We start from the raw sequence: 16,734 nt of genomic DNA on the forward strand, positions 1-16,734 counted from the left end.
AGGATCCACAGGTCTCTGCATCTCAGCTGAACCTCACCAGCAGGCAGCCTGAAGGGTGCCAAAATCCCTTTGAATACTCTTCAAACCCTTTGATGCCGAGTGTATTTTCAGGATGGCTCCGAGTCCCCCTGAGGACACGGGAGCCAGGACTGGGCACCAGCTCTTTGGTCTTTTCTCCTGAGAGGGCTCAGTGGAGCAAGCAAGCTGAGGGCTGTGCTGACCTCTGGGACCTTGGAGACCCACTATCCCAGGCATGCCGAACGTCTTTTTGCAAACATCACTGGTGTTGGCATTGGTGAAAAGTTTCAGTGCTGCATTCTGTGAAAAAGAAAAGAGGTTGTCCATGTCCGAAACGCAGCAGGAGGAGTATCCCCATCCCAGAAGTAAATAGTCACAGGGCTGCAGAAGAAGCCAAGCGGAGAAGGACCGGAGCCTGGGGTCCGGGGGAAAGACCTTGGCCACGAGCGTGGCTTTCATGGGATGTTGCTGTGCTCTCCCGGCACCCCGGGCAAACCACAGCCAGCTCCTGGATGAAGAGGAGCCAGGAGGCACAGGCAGGCAGGGCTTTTACCTGAAATAACTTGTAGGTGTCCATCTGGGAATTCCTCCAAGAAGGGGGAGGTAAGGGACGCCTCCTTGCGTGGTGAAGGAATTGTCGCGTTCTCGGTACAAATGGGCTGAAGGGAATGAGAAAGTTGGGATGGTTCCAGAAAAAGGTTGAACAGGGTGGTGGGTCTTTAATGCTTCCAGGGTAGTTGAATTCGGGGAGTACTTTGTAGACCTAGGAATAAACATGTGTGCTAGGAACAAAACCAGGCGGGCACGTACCCCCAGCCCAGGAGTAGGACTGCCCTGGAGCCACCAGGACTCCCCGTAGGGGAGGTCCAGGCCAATGTCATCTCTTCCCCCCTCCTGTCCCACATCCCCAGCTGGTCCCTGGGGCTGCAGAAGGAGCCCTGGGCAGTGCCACCACTTACCACCTCTGTGTTGAGCTCAGCCTCGGGTTTCAAGAGCAGCACACTGCGGTCCACGGCACGGACGGCACACAGGGACCCCGGGGCAGCCACCATCTCCAGCCGCAGCGCTGAGCCGGGCAGAGCCCTGTCCTCCGAAAAAGCCATCTTCACCTGGGGAGGGACAGGGACATCAGGGGGCAAGGGCAGGAGGGGGAGCCACCTCCGATGGAGGAGCAGGACCAAGCCATGGACATGGAGGTCTCTTCTAGACAAGGATAAAAATCAGGCTTGAGGGTTTGGGGATCAGGTTAAAGAGACTGTGATGCTGTGACGCAACTGGAGCAAATGGACATCAGGGCATGCAGCTATGGGCAAGCCATGGAGTGATTCCTCCATCCCTAGCAGCCTTTCCTCACCTTGTTGGGGAAGCACTTGGCCACGTTGAGCTCGATGCTGTGAGCCACCATCTCACCATTGGGCAGCACCGTGTAGCCCAGCACCTTGGCCTTGGGTGCCAGCTCGGGGCCGATGGGCAGCTCCAGGGAGAAGGAGCCTCTCAGCCCTGGGTGGTGGGAAAGGAGGGAAGGTGAGGACCAGGCATGGAGAGCAGAGCCCTGCACAGCCCGTCCATGCCTCGGGACGTACCAGCCCCTGCAGGCAGCTCCTTCCTGAGGATGGTGACAATGGTCCCCTTGGCCAGGACCTACAGAGGAGGAGACGGGAACAATGAAACCGATGCTGAGTGTGGAACTGAAATGCCTTGATGGAGAATGGACCAAGGGGTGAGAGTGTTGGGATGATTTTTGACCTTGCCCAATCTCCAGTTCCCCCAACATCTCCTGTTGGAATGCAGATCCAACAGTGCCAGCAGACACCTCTACTAACAAGCGTAGGTCCCTCAGTCTAGCCAGGACAGATTGTTTATTGTCTTGTCCTCAGGGACACGACCATGAACGTGTGTGTAGATGTGGACCTTAACACACAACCTCCCTAATGCCTGCTGCCCCCCATCCCTGGGCCAGGGCTCACCAGGAAGACCACGTCCAGGTTCTCTGTCTCAGTCCCCAAGGCCTTCTTGATGAAGATGTAGTCCACCCAGAGCTGCTGGGGCTGGCCGCAGGGCAGCTCGCTCTCCAGCCGGTGGATCTGCAGGAAGCTCCTGCTCGCTGAAAAGAAGGGGCTGAGGTATGCGTAGGCATCTTGGTAGGTGCCATCGTTCTGGCTGTGAGCTGTCTCGTTGACTTGAGCCTGAGCGATGGAGGTAGAAATCAGGGTGGTGAAGCCATCCAGCAGCCCACGAGGTGCTGGTCCCAGTGCCAGGCATCAGATGTTGGCTTGGAGAGTTGCCCAGCCCTGTACTACTGCAGAAAGCACCCTGAGTGGTGGGAGATGGGTCACTTACATGCAGGGTGACCATGCCGCTCCAACCAGAGGTCTCCAGCTCGAAGAAGACTCTCCCCGATCTGTCTGTCAGGAAAGTCTGACTCTTATCTTTTCCTTGCTGGTGAACGATGAGCAAGAGCTGCTTCTGCGGCATCACGGCGCCATCGGCTCTAGTCAGCAGCATCTGAAGATGGAAGGGGAGATGCCCCAGGTTGGGCTGCAGGCGTGGGGCAGAGGGCAAGGGTGGGAGAACAGGGCTGGGGGGGTCAGCAGGAGCTGACTGGGTGCAGCAGGATGTAGGGGAACCCTGCAGGGTGCAGGAACCACTCCCCATTACCGTCCCAGTGTAGGGGATGCCGGGCTTGTAGAAATCGTCGTTGTTTTCAAAGGTGACAGTAAAGATTTCGGGTAAAATCTCGCAGCTTTTAGTGTTTTTTTGCTCCAGCCCTGTCGAGAGGGAGTGGGGAGCTGAGGATGTTACAGGGACACAGGGCACAGGTTCCAGTGCTGCCTGTTCCCCCACCACGTTGCAGAAAAGGTCCCTGGATATTTTAGGCTTTCCCTCTGCAGCCGGCAGCTTTGAGCACAGTTTGTACCTCCTACGGGAGGAGCAAAACCTCTACGGCACGTTTTAGACCTACAACCAGGGTGCAGCTGGCTGCAGAGACTTCAGAAAAGGCTCTCCATCAAAGCACCGTGATGCAGGGCCACCTCGAGACCAGTGGGCCTGGGGACAACCCCTGTTTGTCTTTTTTTTCCCCGAAGCCAAGCTGCTGGCAGTCATTTCTGGTGTGACCGAGGTGGTGGGTGAGGGATTAGCTCGAAGAACGAAGCCACACCACTGGACTGGGCGAAACCACTGCTTTGCATTGCAAGGACTCAACTCAGTGCTAGCCATAGAGTTGGGAGAGTTGTTGGATCTTGGAAAGGCGTTTTTGCCTCCTGACCATTTCTCTGGTGGGAATTAGAAGTATTGCCTGGCTGACTTGGCTTACATCCCCACCTGGACCCCCTCCCTGCACACATGCGCCCCTAAATCACTGTGTTGCTTTGGGGCTTCTCTGGAGAAGACCAATACCCCCGTGCCATGCCACGTCCATTTGGGTGCAAAACCATGCACCCGCAGCAATGCCCATTCCCAAGCAGAAGAACACCTCCATCCCTACCTGTCCCATCTTCCACCAGCGATGCCTGGACTTGGAATTTCTTCCCATACATGAAGCTGGTCAGGTTGAAGGCAGCCAACAAAACCTCTGTTGAAAAGCAGCCATTCTTCTCAGTCTGGAGGGAGATAGTCGACCCCGTTAGCAGCAGTCCCGGGATGGGGCTGTCCCAGTGGCACCCGCGCTCCCCGGCTGTGCTCACCTGCCCGCTAACCTCGATGCAGCTCTGGGTCTGTACGAAAGGACTGTACCAGATCCCGATGTGCTGGCACAAGCTGGCCTGGACCTTGCCCTGGACAGGCTTCCCGTAGGTGTACCTGTTGGGTGGAGGGTGGTGAGGGTGTTCCTGATGGACCACGTCATGTTGGATCCGTCCCCTCCCTCTTCCCAGTGCTGTTTTGGGCTCACCGTCCGCAAATCTCCACCTGGATCTTCTTATCCTTCTCCAGCACCACGGTGGGGAGATCAATGGTCACCTCAAACTTGGGCAGCACTGATGGAGAGGCAAAGAGAGAGAGGCCTGTCACTCCCAGGACAAGGACAATGGTGCCTGCGTGGCCAGGGGGGCCAAGACATGCTGCCCACAAGGACATGCCGAAGTGGGGCTCCCACCCCCTGTGCACCTCCCGGTCCCCGTGTACCATATTCCTCCACGCTGAAGTAGTGTCTCTTCCCCTCCACCTCGATGATATACGTGCCCAGGGCCGGCTCTGCCGCCAGCGGGAGGGACAGGTCCACGATGCCCTGCCGCGGGCTCACCTTCCGCCACTGCGCGATGCGGTTCTGGCTGGGATCCTGCACACGGGGACACGCGGCGTCAGCACCCCAGGGAGCCCAGCACCCGGCGATAAAACAGCCCATGGCTGCCTTACGCATTTTCCTTCCCAGCCATGCTGCCTTCCCAAGCCCACACCACCCAGGAGCCTCCCTCCATCTCTCAGACTGACCTTCAGGATCACAAGGGGCAGCTGCAAGGCAAAGAGAAGATGGTTAGAGGAGAAATTCAAAGCCTTCCTTGGGGTCTTATGAGGGTGGGAACATCTACGGAGCCGTGGGTGGAGCAGAGAGAGGGTTATTTGTGGGGTGCTGTGAAGTTCCAACCCTTCAATTTGCTTTGGGGTTGATTTTGAGCGCAAGCTGGGATGAGCCAAGGGCACTGCCAGCATGGCAAGGAGAGGTGGAATCTCCTAGCGCCTTCGCAAGAAGCCAGCAATCATTTCATCTGGGAACGTCCTGCAGTTCCAGAGACCCAGATGGTTGCTCGGGGGTGCCAGAGACTGAACTCGCCTGTAATCCTGGTGTCTGATGACTTGATGGATACCGATAGTGCTTCCCCCGCTTCCGACTCACCATCGCTACCTCCCTAACCATAAGTTTAAGTGGGTGCGTTCCCACGTCACACATACGGTTCTGCTTTCTCTTTCCTTAGCCTGCTAAAGCCTGTGTGAGCGACACAGGGCATCCCTGCCCCTGGGGAGCGCAGCCACCCAGGCCAAGCTGGCTGGGGCAGGATTCCCAAGGGGAAAGGCGCTGGATGACTCCCACACCTCTCTCACAGTTCGCCAAGACTGTAGGAGGGCAGTGCAGAGGAGCCCCGTCACCTCCCCCCTTCCCCAGCCCTTCTCTCACCTTCTTATCGCTGGGAGCGAAGTCTTTATCCAAAGAGACAATTCGAAACTTCACTGGAAAGAGCAAACAGGGATGCAGGAGTGAGCGGTGGGTGCATCGGCAGGGGAGGGGCGTTCCCCATGGGGAAGGTGGATGGAAATCCACCCCGAGCCCTGCAGTGGGGCACTGCCCCCCAAGCAGCACAGCCTCCAGCGCTGCCATCGCATCCCAGCATTGCCCTGGGACAGCGCTGGGGGTCCCAGTACATCCCAGGATGAGCTCTTCTATTTCCATGCAGTGTACGAGCAAGGCTGAGCCTCCTGAACCCCTTTGCCACTAGGTGCTTCAGCCCAGAGCAGGATGGTCCACCCTGCCACCCTCACCTTGCTGTCCAGGCTTGTAGACAGCCTTGTCTGTCTGTATGAAGATCCCAGGCTCCAGGGCTCTCAGCATCACCTTCTTCTTCTCGGAGACATCCAAGGAATCTCCCTGGATTGAGACGTGCAGGTCTACGATTTCCTCCTTCCCTTTGGCGGGGGCTGGAGCCTGCCAGGGGGAACACCAGACACCAAGTGAGGACAGGGGATATGCCATGTCCAGGATGTTCTGCTCACTCTGGGTGACCCAGAGCGCTCCTCACCCACAGGGACACCTTCCCCAAGCCAGGGGCTGGGAAGAGATGTCCACCCAACACCCTACTCTAGTCTACAGGTCTGCTACCAGTTGACCATTTCAGCCACCGAATAACTGGGCTGAGCCTAGAGTCGTTTTGCCTTCATGGGGGGGCGAGAAGATGGGGAAGTCACACCTGCTCCCATCCTCCTCCAGCTGCAGAGGCTCAGGGCTGTGCAGCAGCATGGGGACCACAGCCCCATGATCCGGGGAGCTGGTGGAAACTGCCTGGGGACAGCGGCGTGTCCAGGGCATCCCCCTCCACGCTTATGGCTGTGCGTTGGGTGACACTCACAGGGAAGGTGACGTTCAGGTACAGATGAGGCTCCTGGACCTTCCTCTCCAGCAGGGTGATGTTATGGGTCCCATCTGCTCTCTGCAACTGGATGGTCACCTGGACGGGCTCATGGAGGCCACTGAGATGCACCCACAGCATCGCTGTGTGTGGGTGGTAGAACACAGCTGGGGACGTGACCACATAATTCCTGGCGAGGAGAAGTGCTGAGGCATGAGGATGAGGCACATCCCAGTACAGACCCCCATGGAAGTCTTGAAGAGCTCTTGGGCACACAGAAACCCGTGCTGGGGTGCGGGACCACTACCCCCAGCCTCCCCGTTCTGTTTCTGAGCTCCCCTTGACGTCACGGCTCAGGAAGGCAAAGCCTCTGCTCACACGTGGGCTGCAAGTGAGGCAGCACCTACAATAAACCACCCCAGAGCCACCAGCCCCAGCAGCCCCCGGGGTGCAAAGTCCTCAATGCACATGGGCAGGGACAACCCACCACCCCAAGCATTTCCACCCTGGCCAACGATCACACGCGTGGGAAGGATTAGCTCCCCACACATCCTGCCAAGGAGCCAAGACTATACGCCTCCCCAGCAGGCAGGGACAGACAGACAGACAGACACAGAGGGCTTACGGTGCTGCAGATGCCCCAGCTGCGAGGTGCAGGATGAGGAGCAGCAGGACGGGCAGGAGAGCCGGGGACCTCATGTCTCCAGCTGCAAGAAGGAGCTGGGGATGGCCACAGCCTCCTTTCTCCAGGTGCTGGATTGCTGTAGACCCGCGTCTGCTCCGCTGCAGGCTCTGGAGTGAGATCTTTGCTTTCCACCCAGAGAGCAAACAAGGGTTGGCAGAGGGATCCAGCGTGGACCTGCAGTTATAGCCAAGGCAATGTTTACCATCTGCCCACAACCTCCTGGGTTCAAGGCTCTGATGGATTTTTGCAGTTGGAGGCAAAGTTCCCATAGGCTACAGAGGTTCAAAACCAGGGGGCAGGACCCACCTACACACTGGTTTGCTGGGAAATGATGGCAGGAGGGAGTGGGAACGAGTTCCCCAAACGAAAGTAGACAGCACCGTCATGAGAACAGCCTGTGAGCTGGTGGTGATTTCTCAGAAGGGCTTGTTTCCAGGTGTTTCAAATTTAGCCAAACAGTATCTATTTGGGCTGATAGCAGGTCTCAGGCTGTGTTTTTGCCCAGTTTCTTCTGATTTCATCAAACCAGCTGCGGGCACAGGAGCAGGATGGCATTGAGCTGCCGTGCCATGTCTACCCCCTCTCATTCCTCCGTGCACTGTGCCTGGGAGCCGGACACCGACCAGGATGTGGGCTGAGCTGCCTCCTTCTGTCCTGGTGGGAATTTGGGAAAGTTGAGGCAGTTCCACAACAGCCACACGGCGTCCTGAGTCCGTCCCCTGCTGTGGGGGTTTGCGGTCCCCTTCCTTTTGGGGACGCGAGGGGAGGCAGAGGCAGCGCTGCAGGAAGCCACAAATGGGGCTGACCCCTTTCCCGTGGGCTCTGGGATGACCACGGCTGCTGTCCCCATGCCTGCCCCGCTCAAGTATTGCTGGATACAGCCCTGTGCTCACCTCCCTGCCCTTCGGGAGCAGTCCCACACGGTGTCGGTGTCCAGCAGAGACTGGTCCCCACCACCGCGCTGGACACAAGGTGGGAGCACGGCCCTGAGCCCATCCTGCCACCCTGGGACGTGGGTCAGTGCCCCACTGGGCATCCTGGGGGTGGTTCAACACCGAGCATGGGGCAGGATGCAGCGTGGCCAAGGGGAGATCGATTTGGGAGCGGGGTGGACCTCTGCCTCTCCGATCGGTGCCCTGTGGGGCTGCCAAGGGGAAATATTGCACGGAGGATTTGTCATTCGGTGCTGCAGGTGACTTCGGAGCAGGAGCCAGAGTGCGTTGACCCCCAGGCACCGCTGACCCCCCGTTGTGCTGTTTCTTCTGCTGCCTTGGTGCCCATGCAACAAATGCTCCCCCTGCTTTGGTCTCAGTTTTTTATTCGGCAAAGCAAAGCGAAGGTACGGCCCCTCTGACACATCATTAAGGGGGAAAGGAACGCTGAGCTCCTAACATAAAGTCTGTTTTGGGACACAGGGCTGCCTTTGGTCAGGGATAGTGGAAAAAAGCCTGAAGAATGGGAGATTTCTTGCAAGAAAACACATTTTGCCACTTCCACTTGCATTTTTCTTTATTTTTGACCCCGGCTGAGCAGGCGCAGGTGCAGGGCTGTGCTCGGGGCAGCTCTGAGCATCCTCTCCGTGCCCAGCCATCAGTCTTGCACTGATCTCCCAAGGCTTTGCGTTAGCCCCGGGTCAGCTCATCTGCCCTGCTCCCCTCTCCGAGGGATCACACTGGCCTCAGCTCAAGGGAAACCACGACTCCATGGTGGGCAGTAAAGCGGCTGCTCCCCAGGCAGTCCCGGATCTGCATGGGATGGCTGCTGGGGAGCAGGGCTGGGTTTCGGAGTCCTCATCTCAACCGTGTTGCTGCAGGCTCCTGCCAGGTCAGGCAAAAGGGATGAAGGGATGGGAAGAGGTTGCCAGCCCTCGGGATCGTGGCTGTCTGGTGGGGCGCGATGGGTCAGGAGCAGAGGGACAGCCAGGCAGCTGCAATTTCCCTTCACATCAGTTCTGGAGGCTTTAAAACCAGGAATACAGCATGTGTGAGACCAGGATCAGAGTCAGCCTGCCCTTCTCTGTCCCTGAAATGCCACCCTCCCTCAACAGAGACCCCGCCTGGACCCTGTCCCCACCAGCAGCCCAGCAGCCCTGACACGCCAGCAGAGCACAGGGCCACCCGGGCCAAGCTGGGCTGTCCTCGGAGCAGCCCCGTGCACCGAGGGGATGCTCGATGCCCGATGAGGGGGGCACACTGAACATCACACAGCAGCCTCAAATCTACCAATCTCACCCCAAAAGGGAAGGGAAGGCACCATCCTACTGATGGTACCTAAGCACGGACATACTTCCCCCTCGCTCCAGGTGCCAACGCTCTCCCCACACCTCGCAGCACCCACAGGCACCGTCCAGCCTGGCTGAGAGATGAGGAGATGCTCCGCTCTGGGGGTGACTGCTCTGGGTGCAGCTCTGCTCCCGGCGAGAGGACGGCGCAAGCCCAACGCCTGGCTCTGCTCACCTGCACCCTCAGGAGTTTTGTCTCAGTGTCCACGTGCCCCTGGGCTGGCACCACGGGCACCTCGGTGCCGCAGAGCTTCTTGGTGTGCAGGGCCTTGGCGACGACGGTGACGTTCACCTCCCCTGCGGAGGCAGAGGGGGGACATTGCTGTGACACTGCCTCAGCTCAGAGCCATGGTGGGGAGCCAGGGAAGGAGGAGGGTGCAATGGGTGCAGTGGGACCGGGAAATGGAGGGAGACCTTATCACTCTCTACAACTCCCTGAAAGGAGGTCGTAGCAAGGGGGGGGTCAGTCTCTTCTCCCAAGGAACAGGCGATGGGACAAGGGGAAATGGCCTCAAGTTGCACCAGGGGAGGTTTAGGATGGATATTAGGAAAAATTTCTTCACCAAAAGAGTTGCCAAGCATTGAAAGAGGGTGCCCAGGGCAGTGGTGGAGTAGCCATCCCTGGAGGGATTTAAAAGCCGGGCAGACATGGGGCTGAGGGACATGGGGTAGTGGTGGGTTTGGGCAGTGTTGGGTTGATGGTTGGACTCCATGATCTGAAGGGTCCCTTCCAACCTGGGCACTTGTATGATTCAGTTCTATGAGTCTCACCCACTGGGCTTGTCTCCCCCCTCCCCAGCGCTGTGCCGTCCCCTCCATACCCAGACTAGTGGCTCGCACGCTCCACTGGAAGGTCCTCTCTTCATCTGCGCAGACACAGCCTCTGTACGCCCCCTTGCCCATGTCCGCCAACACCTCCAGCTCTGCTGACTCTGCCAGCATCACCTGAACCTGCCGGACCACGGCCACAGCTCCATCAGCCCCCACCGGACCCCAGCCCCAGGGCCCCCTCCCCAGCCCCACTCACCTGCAGGCACTGCCGCAGGTAGTTGACGACGGTGGCCACGAGGGTGAAGGCTTCATGGTGGACCACGCCGTAGGGCAGTGCCAGCTCCACGAGAAAGGGCTTGAAGGCCGTGAGGGTGGTGGCAGGGGCCATCCCCAAGCCCAACGGGGACATGCAGAACATCCTGGCTTCCCACTTGGTAATGGCATCAGGCACCGTCACTGCCATCTCTGCGGAGCCTCCCTCCCTGCAGGGCAGTAGAAGATGGACAGACCTTGCAGGCTGGGTCTGATGGGCAGAGCTAGCAGGAGCATGCCAACACCCTTCCTCTAGGTCCATCCCTTCCTGTAGGATCATCAGTGGCTTTCACATGCTTGGGGAGGGGCAGAGGTACCATCAGTACTCTTATCTCTTACTGTATCCCCTGCCTACAGGACTCCGAAGGCTGTACTGCTGCACAGAGAGGCCTCGACAGGTTGGAAATTTGGGCAAAGAGGAACCGTATGAAATTCAACAAGGGCGAGCGTAGGGTGCTGCACCCGGAGAGGAACAACCCCCTGCACCAGGACAGGCTGGGGGTGACCTCAGCGCTCGTGGGCCAGTGTGCCAGTATTTCTGAAAGCCAGAAGGCACACCACATCTCAAGGGTCAAAACTACACACACAACTCCCTCTCTGAAATGCTTATACACCAATGCACGCAGCATGGGGAATAAGCAGGAAGAGCTGGAGGTCTGTGTGCGGTTGCGGGGCCATGATCTCATTGCAATTACTGAGACGTGGTAGGACAACTCGCATGACTGGAATGCTGTCATGGATGGCTACGTCCTTTTCAGGAAAGACAGACCAGCGAGGCGTGGTGGTGGAATTGCACTCTATGTGAGAGAGCATTTGGAATGCATCGAGCTCTCACTAGGGGCGGATGAAGAGCGGGTTGAGAGCTTATGGGTGAGGATTAAGGGACAGGCAAATATGAGGGACACTGTTGTGGGTGTTTATTACAGGCCACCTGATCAGGATGGGGAGACTGATGAGGCTTTCTACAGACAACTGAAGGTAGCCTCGCAAGCGCAGGCCCTGGTTCTCATGGGGGACTTCAATCACCCCGATATCTGCTGGGAAGACCACACAGCCAGGCATGCACAGTCCAGGAGGCTCCTCCAGTGCATTGATGACAACTTTTTGACACAGGTGGTACAGGAGCCAACAAGGAGAGGAGCACTTCTAGACCTGGTACTGACAAACACAGAGGGATTGGTGGAGGACATTAAGGTTGGGGGCACCCTAGGTTGTAGTGATCATGAAATGATTGAGTTCAGGATCATGGGTACTATCCACAAAACAACAACAAGAAGTAAAATTACAGCCTTGGATTTCAGGAGGGCTAACTTCGACCTCTTCAAGAAACTGCTTGGAGAGATCCCGTGGGCTAGGGCTCTGGAAGGCAAAGGGGCTCAAGAAAGCTGGTTGATATTCAAAGACCACTTCCTCCAAGCTCAGGATCGGTGCATCCCTAAGAGAAAGAAATCGGCCAAGGGACGCAGGAGACCTGCATGGTTGAGCAGGGAGCTTCAGAAAAAGCTCAAGTGGAAGAAGGAAGTTTATAATAAGTGGAAGAAGGGACTGACCCCTTGGGAGGATTACAAGAATGCCACCAGAGCGTGCAGGGATGAAACAAGGAAAGCCAAGGCCGCCTTGGAATTAGACCTGGCTAGGGACATCAAGCGCAACAAAAAGAGCTTCTACAAGTATATTGGAAGCAAAAGGAAGACCAGAGAAGTTGTAGGCCCACTGCTGAATGAGGCAGGAGTCATGGTGACGGAGGATGTGGAGAAGGCAGAGTTACTGAATGCCTTCTTTGCTTCGGTCTTTTCTGCTCGGCCCAGCCCTCAGGAGTCCCAGGCATTGGAGAAAGTAACAGGGAAAGAAGACGACTTCCCTTGGGTTGAGGAGGAGCGAGTGAGGGACCAATTAGACCATCTAGATATTCACAAGTCCATGGGCCCTGATGGGATGCACCCGAGAGTGCTGAGGGAGCTGGCAGAAGTCATTGCTGGGCCGCTCTCCGTCATCTTTGAAAAGTCCTGGAGAACAGGCGAGGTGCCTGCGGACTGGAGGAAAGCCAATGTCACTCCAGTCTTCAAGAAAGGCAAGAAGGAGGAGCCGGGGAACTACAGGCCGGTCAGCCTCACCTCCATCCCTGGAAAGATGATGGAACAGCTCGTTCTGGGTGTCATCTCAAGGCACGTAGAGGAAAAGAAAGCTATCAGAAGTACTCAGCATGGATTCACCAAGGGGAAATCATGTCTGACTAACCTGATAGCCTTCTACGATGGCATGACTAGATGGATAGATGAGGGGAGGGCGGTAGATGTGGTCTACCTTGACTTAAGCAAGGCGTTTGACACGGTCTCCCACAGCATCCTCATAGGGAAGCTTAGGAAGTGTGGGTTAGATGAATGGACAGTGGGGTGGATAGAAAACTGGTTGAAAGATAGAGCTCAGAGGGTTGTGATTAGGGGCACAGAGTCTAGTTGGAGACCAGTGACGAGTGGTGTTCCCCAGGGGTCAGTACTGGGTCCAGTCCTGTTCAACATATTCATCAATGACCTGGATGAGGGGATAGAGTGCACCCTCAGCAAGTTTGCTGATGACACCAAGCTGGGTGGGGTGGCTGACACACTGGAAGGCTGTGCCGCCATACAGAGAGACCTGGACAGGTTGGAGATCTGGGCAGAGAGAAACCTTATGAAGTTCAACAAGGGCAAGTGTAGGGTGCTGCACCTGGGGAGGAACAACCCCATGCAGCAGTACAGGTTGGGTGCTGACCTGCTGGAGAGCAGCTCAGCAGAAAGAGACCTGGGAGTCCTGGTGGACAACAGGATGACCATGAGCCAGCAATGTGCCCTTGTGGCCAAGAAGGCCAATGGCATCCTGGGGTGCATCAAGAGGAGCGTGGCCAGCAGGTCAAGGGAGGTCATCCTCCCCCTCTACTCTGCCTTGGTGAGGCCGCACCTGGAGTACTGTGTCCAGTTCTGGGCTCCCCGGTTCAAGAGGGACGGGGAACTGCTGGAAAGGGTGCAGCGGAGGGCTACGAGGATGATTAGGGGACTGGAACACCTCTCTTATGAGGAAAGGCTGAGGGATTTGGGTCTCTTCAGTCTGGAAAAAAGACGTCTGAGGGGTGACCTTATCAACGCTTATAAATACTTAAAGGGTGGGTGTCAGGAGAATGGGGCGAGGCTCTTTTCAGTGGTGCCCAGGGACAGGACAAGAGGCAATGGGCACAAACTGGAACATAGGAAGTTCCACCTAAACATAAGGAGGAACTTCTTTACCCTGAGGGTGGCAGAGCACTGGAACAGGCTGCCCAGAGAGGTGGTGGAGTCTCCATCTCTGGAGACATTCAAAACCCACCTGGACGTGTTCCTGTGTAACCTGCTCTAGGTGACCCTGCTCTGGCAGGGGGGTTGGACTAGATGATCTCCAGAGGTCCCTTCCAACCCTATGATTCTATGACTCTATGACTCTATGACCTGCTGGAGAGCAGCTCTGGGGAAAGAGACCTGGGAGTCCTGGGGGGCAACAGGGTGACCATGAGCCAGCGATGGGACCTTGTGGCCAAAGAGGCCAATGGCATCCTGGGGGGCATCGAGAAGAGCGTGGCCAGCAGGTGGAGGGAGGTTCGTCCTCCCCCTCTTCTCTGCCCTGGGGAGGCCACGGCTGGAGCTCTGGGGCCAGTGCTGGGCTCCCCGGTTCCAGAAGGACAGGGAACTGCTGGAGAGGGGGCAGCAAAGGGCCACCGAGATGCTGAGGGGACTGGAACACCTCTCTGATGGAGAAAGGCTGAGGGATTTGGGTCTCTTCAGCCTGGAAAAAAGACAGCTGAGGGGGGACCTTATCAACGCTGATAAATACTGAAAGGGGGGGTGTCAGGAGGATGGGGCCAGGCTCTTCTCAGTGGTGCCCGGGGACAGGACAAGGGGTAACGGGCACAAACTTGAGCACATGAAGTTCCACCTAAACATGAGGAGGAACTTCTTTGCTGTGAGGGTGGCAGAGCCCTGGCACAGGCTGCCCAGAGAGGTGGGGGAGTCTCCGTCTCTGGAGACATTCCAACCCCGCCTGGCCGCGTTCCTGTGCCACCTGCTCTGGGTGACCCTGCTCTGGCCGGGGGTTGGAGGGGATGATCTCCAGAGGGCCCTTCCAACCTTACGATTCTGTGATTCTGTGACTCAGCCTGCCCAGATCTCTCCTGGGGTTGGTGCTGAGGTCTGAGGGAAGGGGCTGGACATGTCTCAGTGTCACTCCTGGATACACGGACATTTCAGCAGAGGTGTGGGTGCTGCACCCAGAGGTGAAGCTGATGCAATAAGGGCAGTCGCCTGGCTGGAGGTCTGTTGGGGCTCCTCACTCACCCCACAGGGACCAGCTCCCACAGCCATGTCGCGAAGAAATCCATCTGCATCCCTGTGTCTTCCTCCATGACATCCTTCTCCGTTCCTGCTCCTGCAAACAGGGGCACAACTTGAAAGTGCTGCCAGAAAGGATAGAAAGAGGCAGGCTGTCCCCACCCGTCCTTCTGCAGCCACCGTGGGGGCCATTACAGACTCTCTCCACTCGCCTTGGGAGTATGAAAATCTTTGTGACTGGATGCTCGGTGCAGACCCCAGCTGGGTGTTGGTGACAGTTTTCAAATCTGCATTCTGAAACATGACACATGAGAGAGAACAGCACCATGCTGAAGGCCAAAAATACCGAAACGCCTTCCCATCCCTCTCTGAAGCAAGGAATCGACGTGCACGAAGACAGAACAGAGCTCCCAACGTGCCAGAAGGGAGCTCCCGAAGATCAGGACCCCCCGCAGTGCTGCAAAGGGAGAGCAGGAGAGGAATATCTGTGCCAGGAGAAGCTGCTGCATCAGGGATGGTTGGAAAAGGTCTGGTGGATCTGGTCTGCCCGCTCCATTCCCAAACAGCCCCAACCCCTGGGTTTGCTGCCAGTGGGAGACACGCACCCCCAAAAAAAGCAGGGGAATGCCAGGCCAAACCATGCTGTTCACTCCAAGCCCAGATTTGTGATGGGAAGAGCAGAGCTTAACCCCATCCCTGTGAAACGCTACTGTGCCTGGACTGATGGATGCCTTTCCCGTGTCTGTCCCAGGCTGGCAAAGCGAGGGTCAGGGCATGTTATTTGGGCGATAGAAGAGCACGATTCGTGAGTGCAGACGTGGGCTGAGTGAGGGACTGGGAGACCCCAGCACCTTCCTTCTGGGAGGAAGGGGAGGGGAGGTAGGGCTGGAGGTCTCGTACCTGCACCAGGCTGTCAGAGTCCGGCTGGATGACAGGCTCCAGTACCTCCCTGCGCCACAGGATGCGGAAGCAATCTTTCAATCTACTCCCTGGCGCATCATAACAGTTAATGGGTGGAGCCATTGCTACCTCGTCTTTGAACCTGTTTATCCAACAGCGAGGTGAATTGGATTTTTCAACTTCAAAAGGATATCTGTCTTCAGAAAACACCGGGAATAAGTTAAAGACCTAAACAAAACACATGAACTTTGGGTGAGAAAGATGTGAAACGCTCCTGGCCCAGCTCCAACCCCTAGCATCGCCCTGTAGCTTCTGCACCTCCCTGGGCATCACAGTGCTGCTGCCCTGCCTCCAGCCCCTCTGCTCGGACCCCTCACCACCCCATCTCTCTTGAGCTTGGGATGCTTCTCACCGTCCGCGCCGTGTTCGCAAGATTTCCACCCCAGGAGGCACCACAGAGCAATTCTGTGGCTCAGCTGCCCCCAGTCAGCGATGCACAATGTCCCCTGCAAAGCCCCAGAGCCATGGGTGGTGGCAGGGGCTCACGGGGGGCTCACACGGCATTCATCCTGCAGGGGCAGGTCCCCCAAGGTCCCTACCATCCTCCCCTAAAATGGATAACGGTGGAAAGAAACTGCTGGCCTCATGCCCCGGCAGCAAGCCCAGTCCAGCCCAGCCCAGGACCGAGGTTACTCAACACTCACCGTGCTGGGCTTGAGCTTGTCCTTGAGACCAGAGGACCACATGCGTTGATCCACGGTGTAGATGGCGCACAGTGACCCCGGGGCAGCCTGCACCTTCAGACGGAGCCGTGAGCCCACCAGAGCCCTCTGCTCCGAAAAGGACAGATTCACCTGGAGAGGGGAAGCCTTTGGGTTAGCCGAGAGGGGAGCTGGTGGCAGGAAGGAGCTCTGTACCACAGCCTGACCCCAAACACCAGCAGAGGATGGAGAGTGAGGACTGCGTTCAAAACCAGGAGATGGTTTGCAAGCAGCAACAGGAATGGGAGAGGAAAGAAAACCCTCCCTGAAAGGAGAGCTTGGGACCAGCCAGTTGCAGGGCAAGAGGAAAGGCTCTGCTGAAGAGCGAGGGTCAGTGCCCACATCTCCCCACACCAGGCCCGGCAGCAGCTCCACCAACTCCAGCAGCCTGCGCGTACCTTGTTGGGGAAGCACTTGGCCACGTTGAGCTCGATGCTGTGAGCCACCATCTCACCATTGGGCAGCACCGCGTAGCCCAGCACCTTGGCCTTGGGTGCCAGCTCGGGGCCGATGGGCAGCTCCAGGGAGAAGGAGCCTCTCAGCCCTGGGTGGTGGGAAAGGAGGGAAGGTGAGGACCAGGCATGGAGAGCAGAGCCCTGCACAGCCCGTCCAT

The 16,734-nt window shown here is 57.4% G+C and overlaps 2 protein-coding genes across 2 annotated transcripts in view; both read right to left on the reverse strand.

Moving 5' to 3' along the window:
* Positions 1-16,734, reverse strand: part of LOC134524677 (alpha-2-macroglobulin-like protein 1) — a 28,969-nt gene that overhangs the window by 6,151 nt on the left and 6,084 nt on the right. Inside the window, exons 14-37 of the mRNA XM_063354874.1 lie at positions 16,520-16,665; positions 16,065-16,214; positions 15,361-15,588; positions 14,673-14,754; positions 14,467-14,557; positions 10,071-10,296; positions 9,865-9,994; positions 9,219-9,340; positions 8,707-8,720; positions 6,078-6,267; positions 5,494-5,656; positions 5,132-5,184; positions 4,450-4,470; positions 4,144-4,297; positions 3,911-3,995; positions 3,705-3,819; positions 3,506-3,620; positions 2,677-2,786; positions 2,359-2,556; positions 1,986-2,204; positions 1,602-1,659; positions 1,373-1,518; positions 978-1,127; positions 222-399 (exon numbers count right to left, since the gene is read on the reverse strand). Of these exons, the coding sequence (XP_063210944.1) occupies positions 222-399; positions 978-1,127; positions 1,373-1,518; positions 1,602-1,659; positions 1,986-2,204; positions 2,359-2,556; positions 2,677-2,786; positions 3,506-3,620; positions 3,705-3,819; positions 3,911-3,995; positions 4,144-4,297; positions 4,450-4,470; positions 5,132-5,184; positions 5,494-5,656; positions 6,078-6,267; positions 8,707-8,720; positions 9,219-9,340; positions 9,865-9,994; positions 10,071-10,296; positions 14,467-14,557; positions 14,673-14,754; positions 15,361-15,588; positions 16,065-16,214; positions 16,520-16,665 (3,144 nt within the window). The remainder of the gene's footprint in view (positions 1-221; positions 400-977; positions 1,128-1,372; positions 1,519-1,601; positions 1,660-1,985; positions 2,205-2,358; positions 2,557-2,676; positions 2,787-3,505; positions 3,621-3,704; positions 3,820-3,910; positions 3,996-4,143; positions 4,298-4,449; positions 4,471-5,131; positions 5,185-5,493; positions 5,657-6,077; positions 6,268-8,706; positions 8,721-9,218; positions 9,341-9,864; positions 9,995-10,070; positions 10,297-14,466; positions 14,558-14,672; positions 14,755-15,360; positions 15,589-16,064; positions 16,215-16,519; positions 16,666-16,734) is intronic.
* LOC134524490 (alpha-2-macroglobulin-like protein 1) lies at positions 377-6,925 on the reverse strand. The gene is made up of 16 exons (XM_063354578.1): positions 6,703-6,925; positions 6,078-6,267; positions 5,494-5,656; positions 5,132-5,184; positions 4,450-4,470; positions 4,144-4,297; positions 3,911-3,995; positions 3,705-3,819; positions 3,506-3,620; positions 2,677-2,786; positions 2,359-2,523; positions 1,986-2,204; positions 1,602-1,659; positions 1,373-1,518; positions 978-1,127; positions 377-781 (listed from the first exon to the last, which is right to left on the reverse strand). The coding sequence occupies exons 1-16, from the start codon at positions 6,774-6,776 to the stop codon at positions 392-394; spliced, it is 2,208 nt and encodes a 735-aa protein (XP_063210648.1). The 5' UTR covers positions 6,777-6,925; the 3' UTR covers positions 377-391.

This window comes from Chroicocephalus ridibundus, chromosome 17 (assembly GCF_963924245.1).
Source record: "Chroicocephalus ridibundus chromosome 17, bChrRid1.1, whole genome shotgun sequence".
NCBI classification, from domain to species: domain Eukaryota; kingdom Metazoa; phylum Chordata; class Aves; order Charadriiformes; family Laridae; genus Chroicocephalus; species Chroicocephalus ridibundus.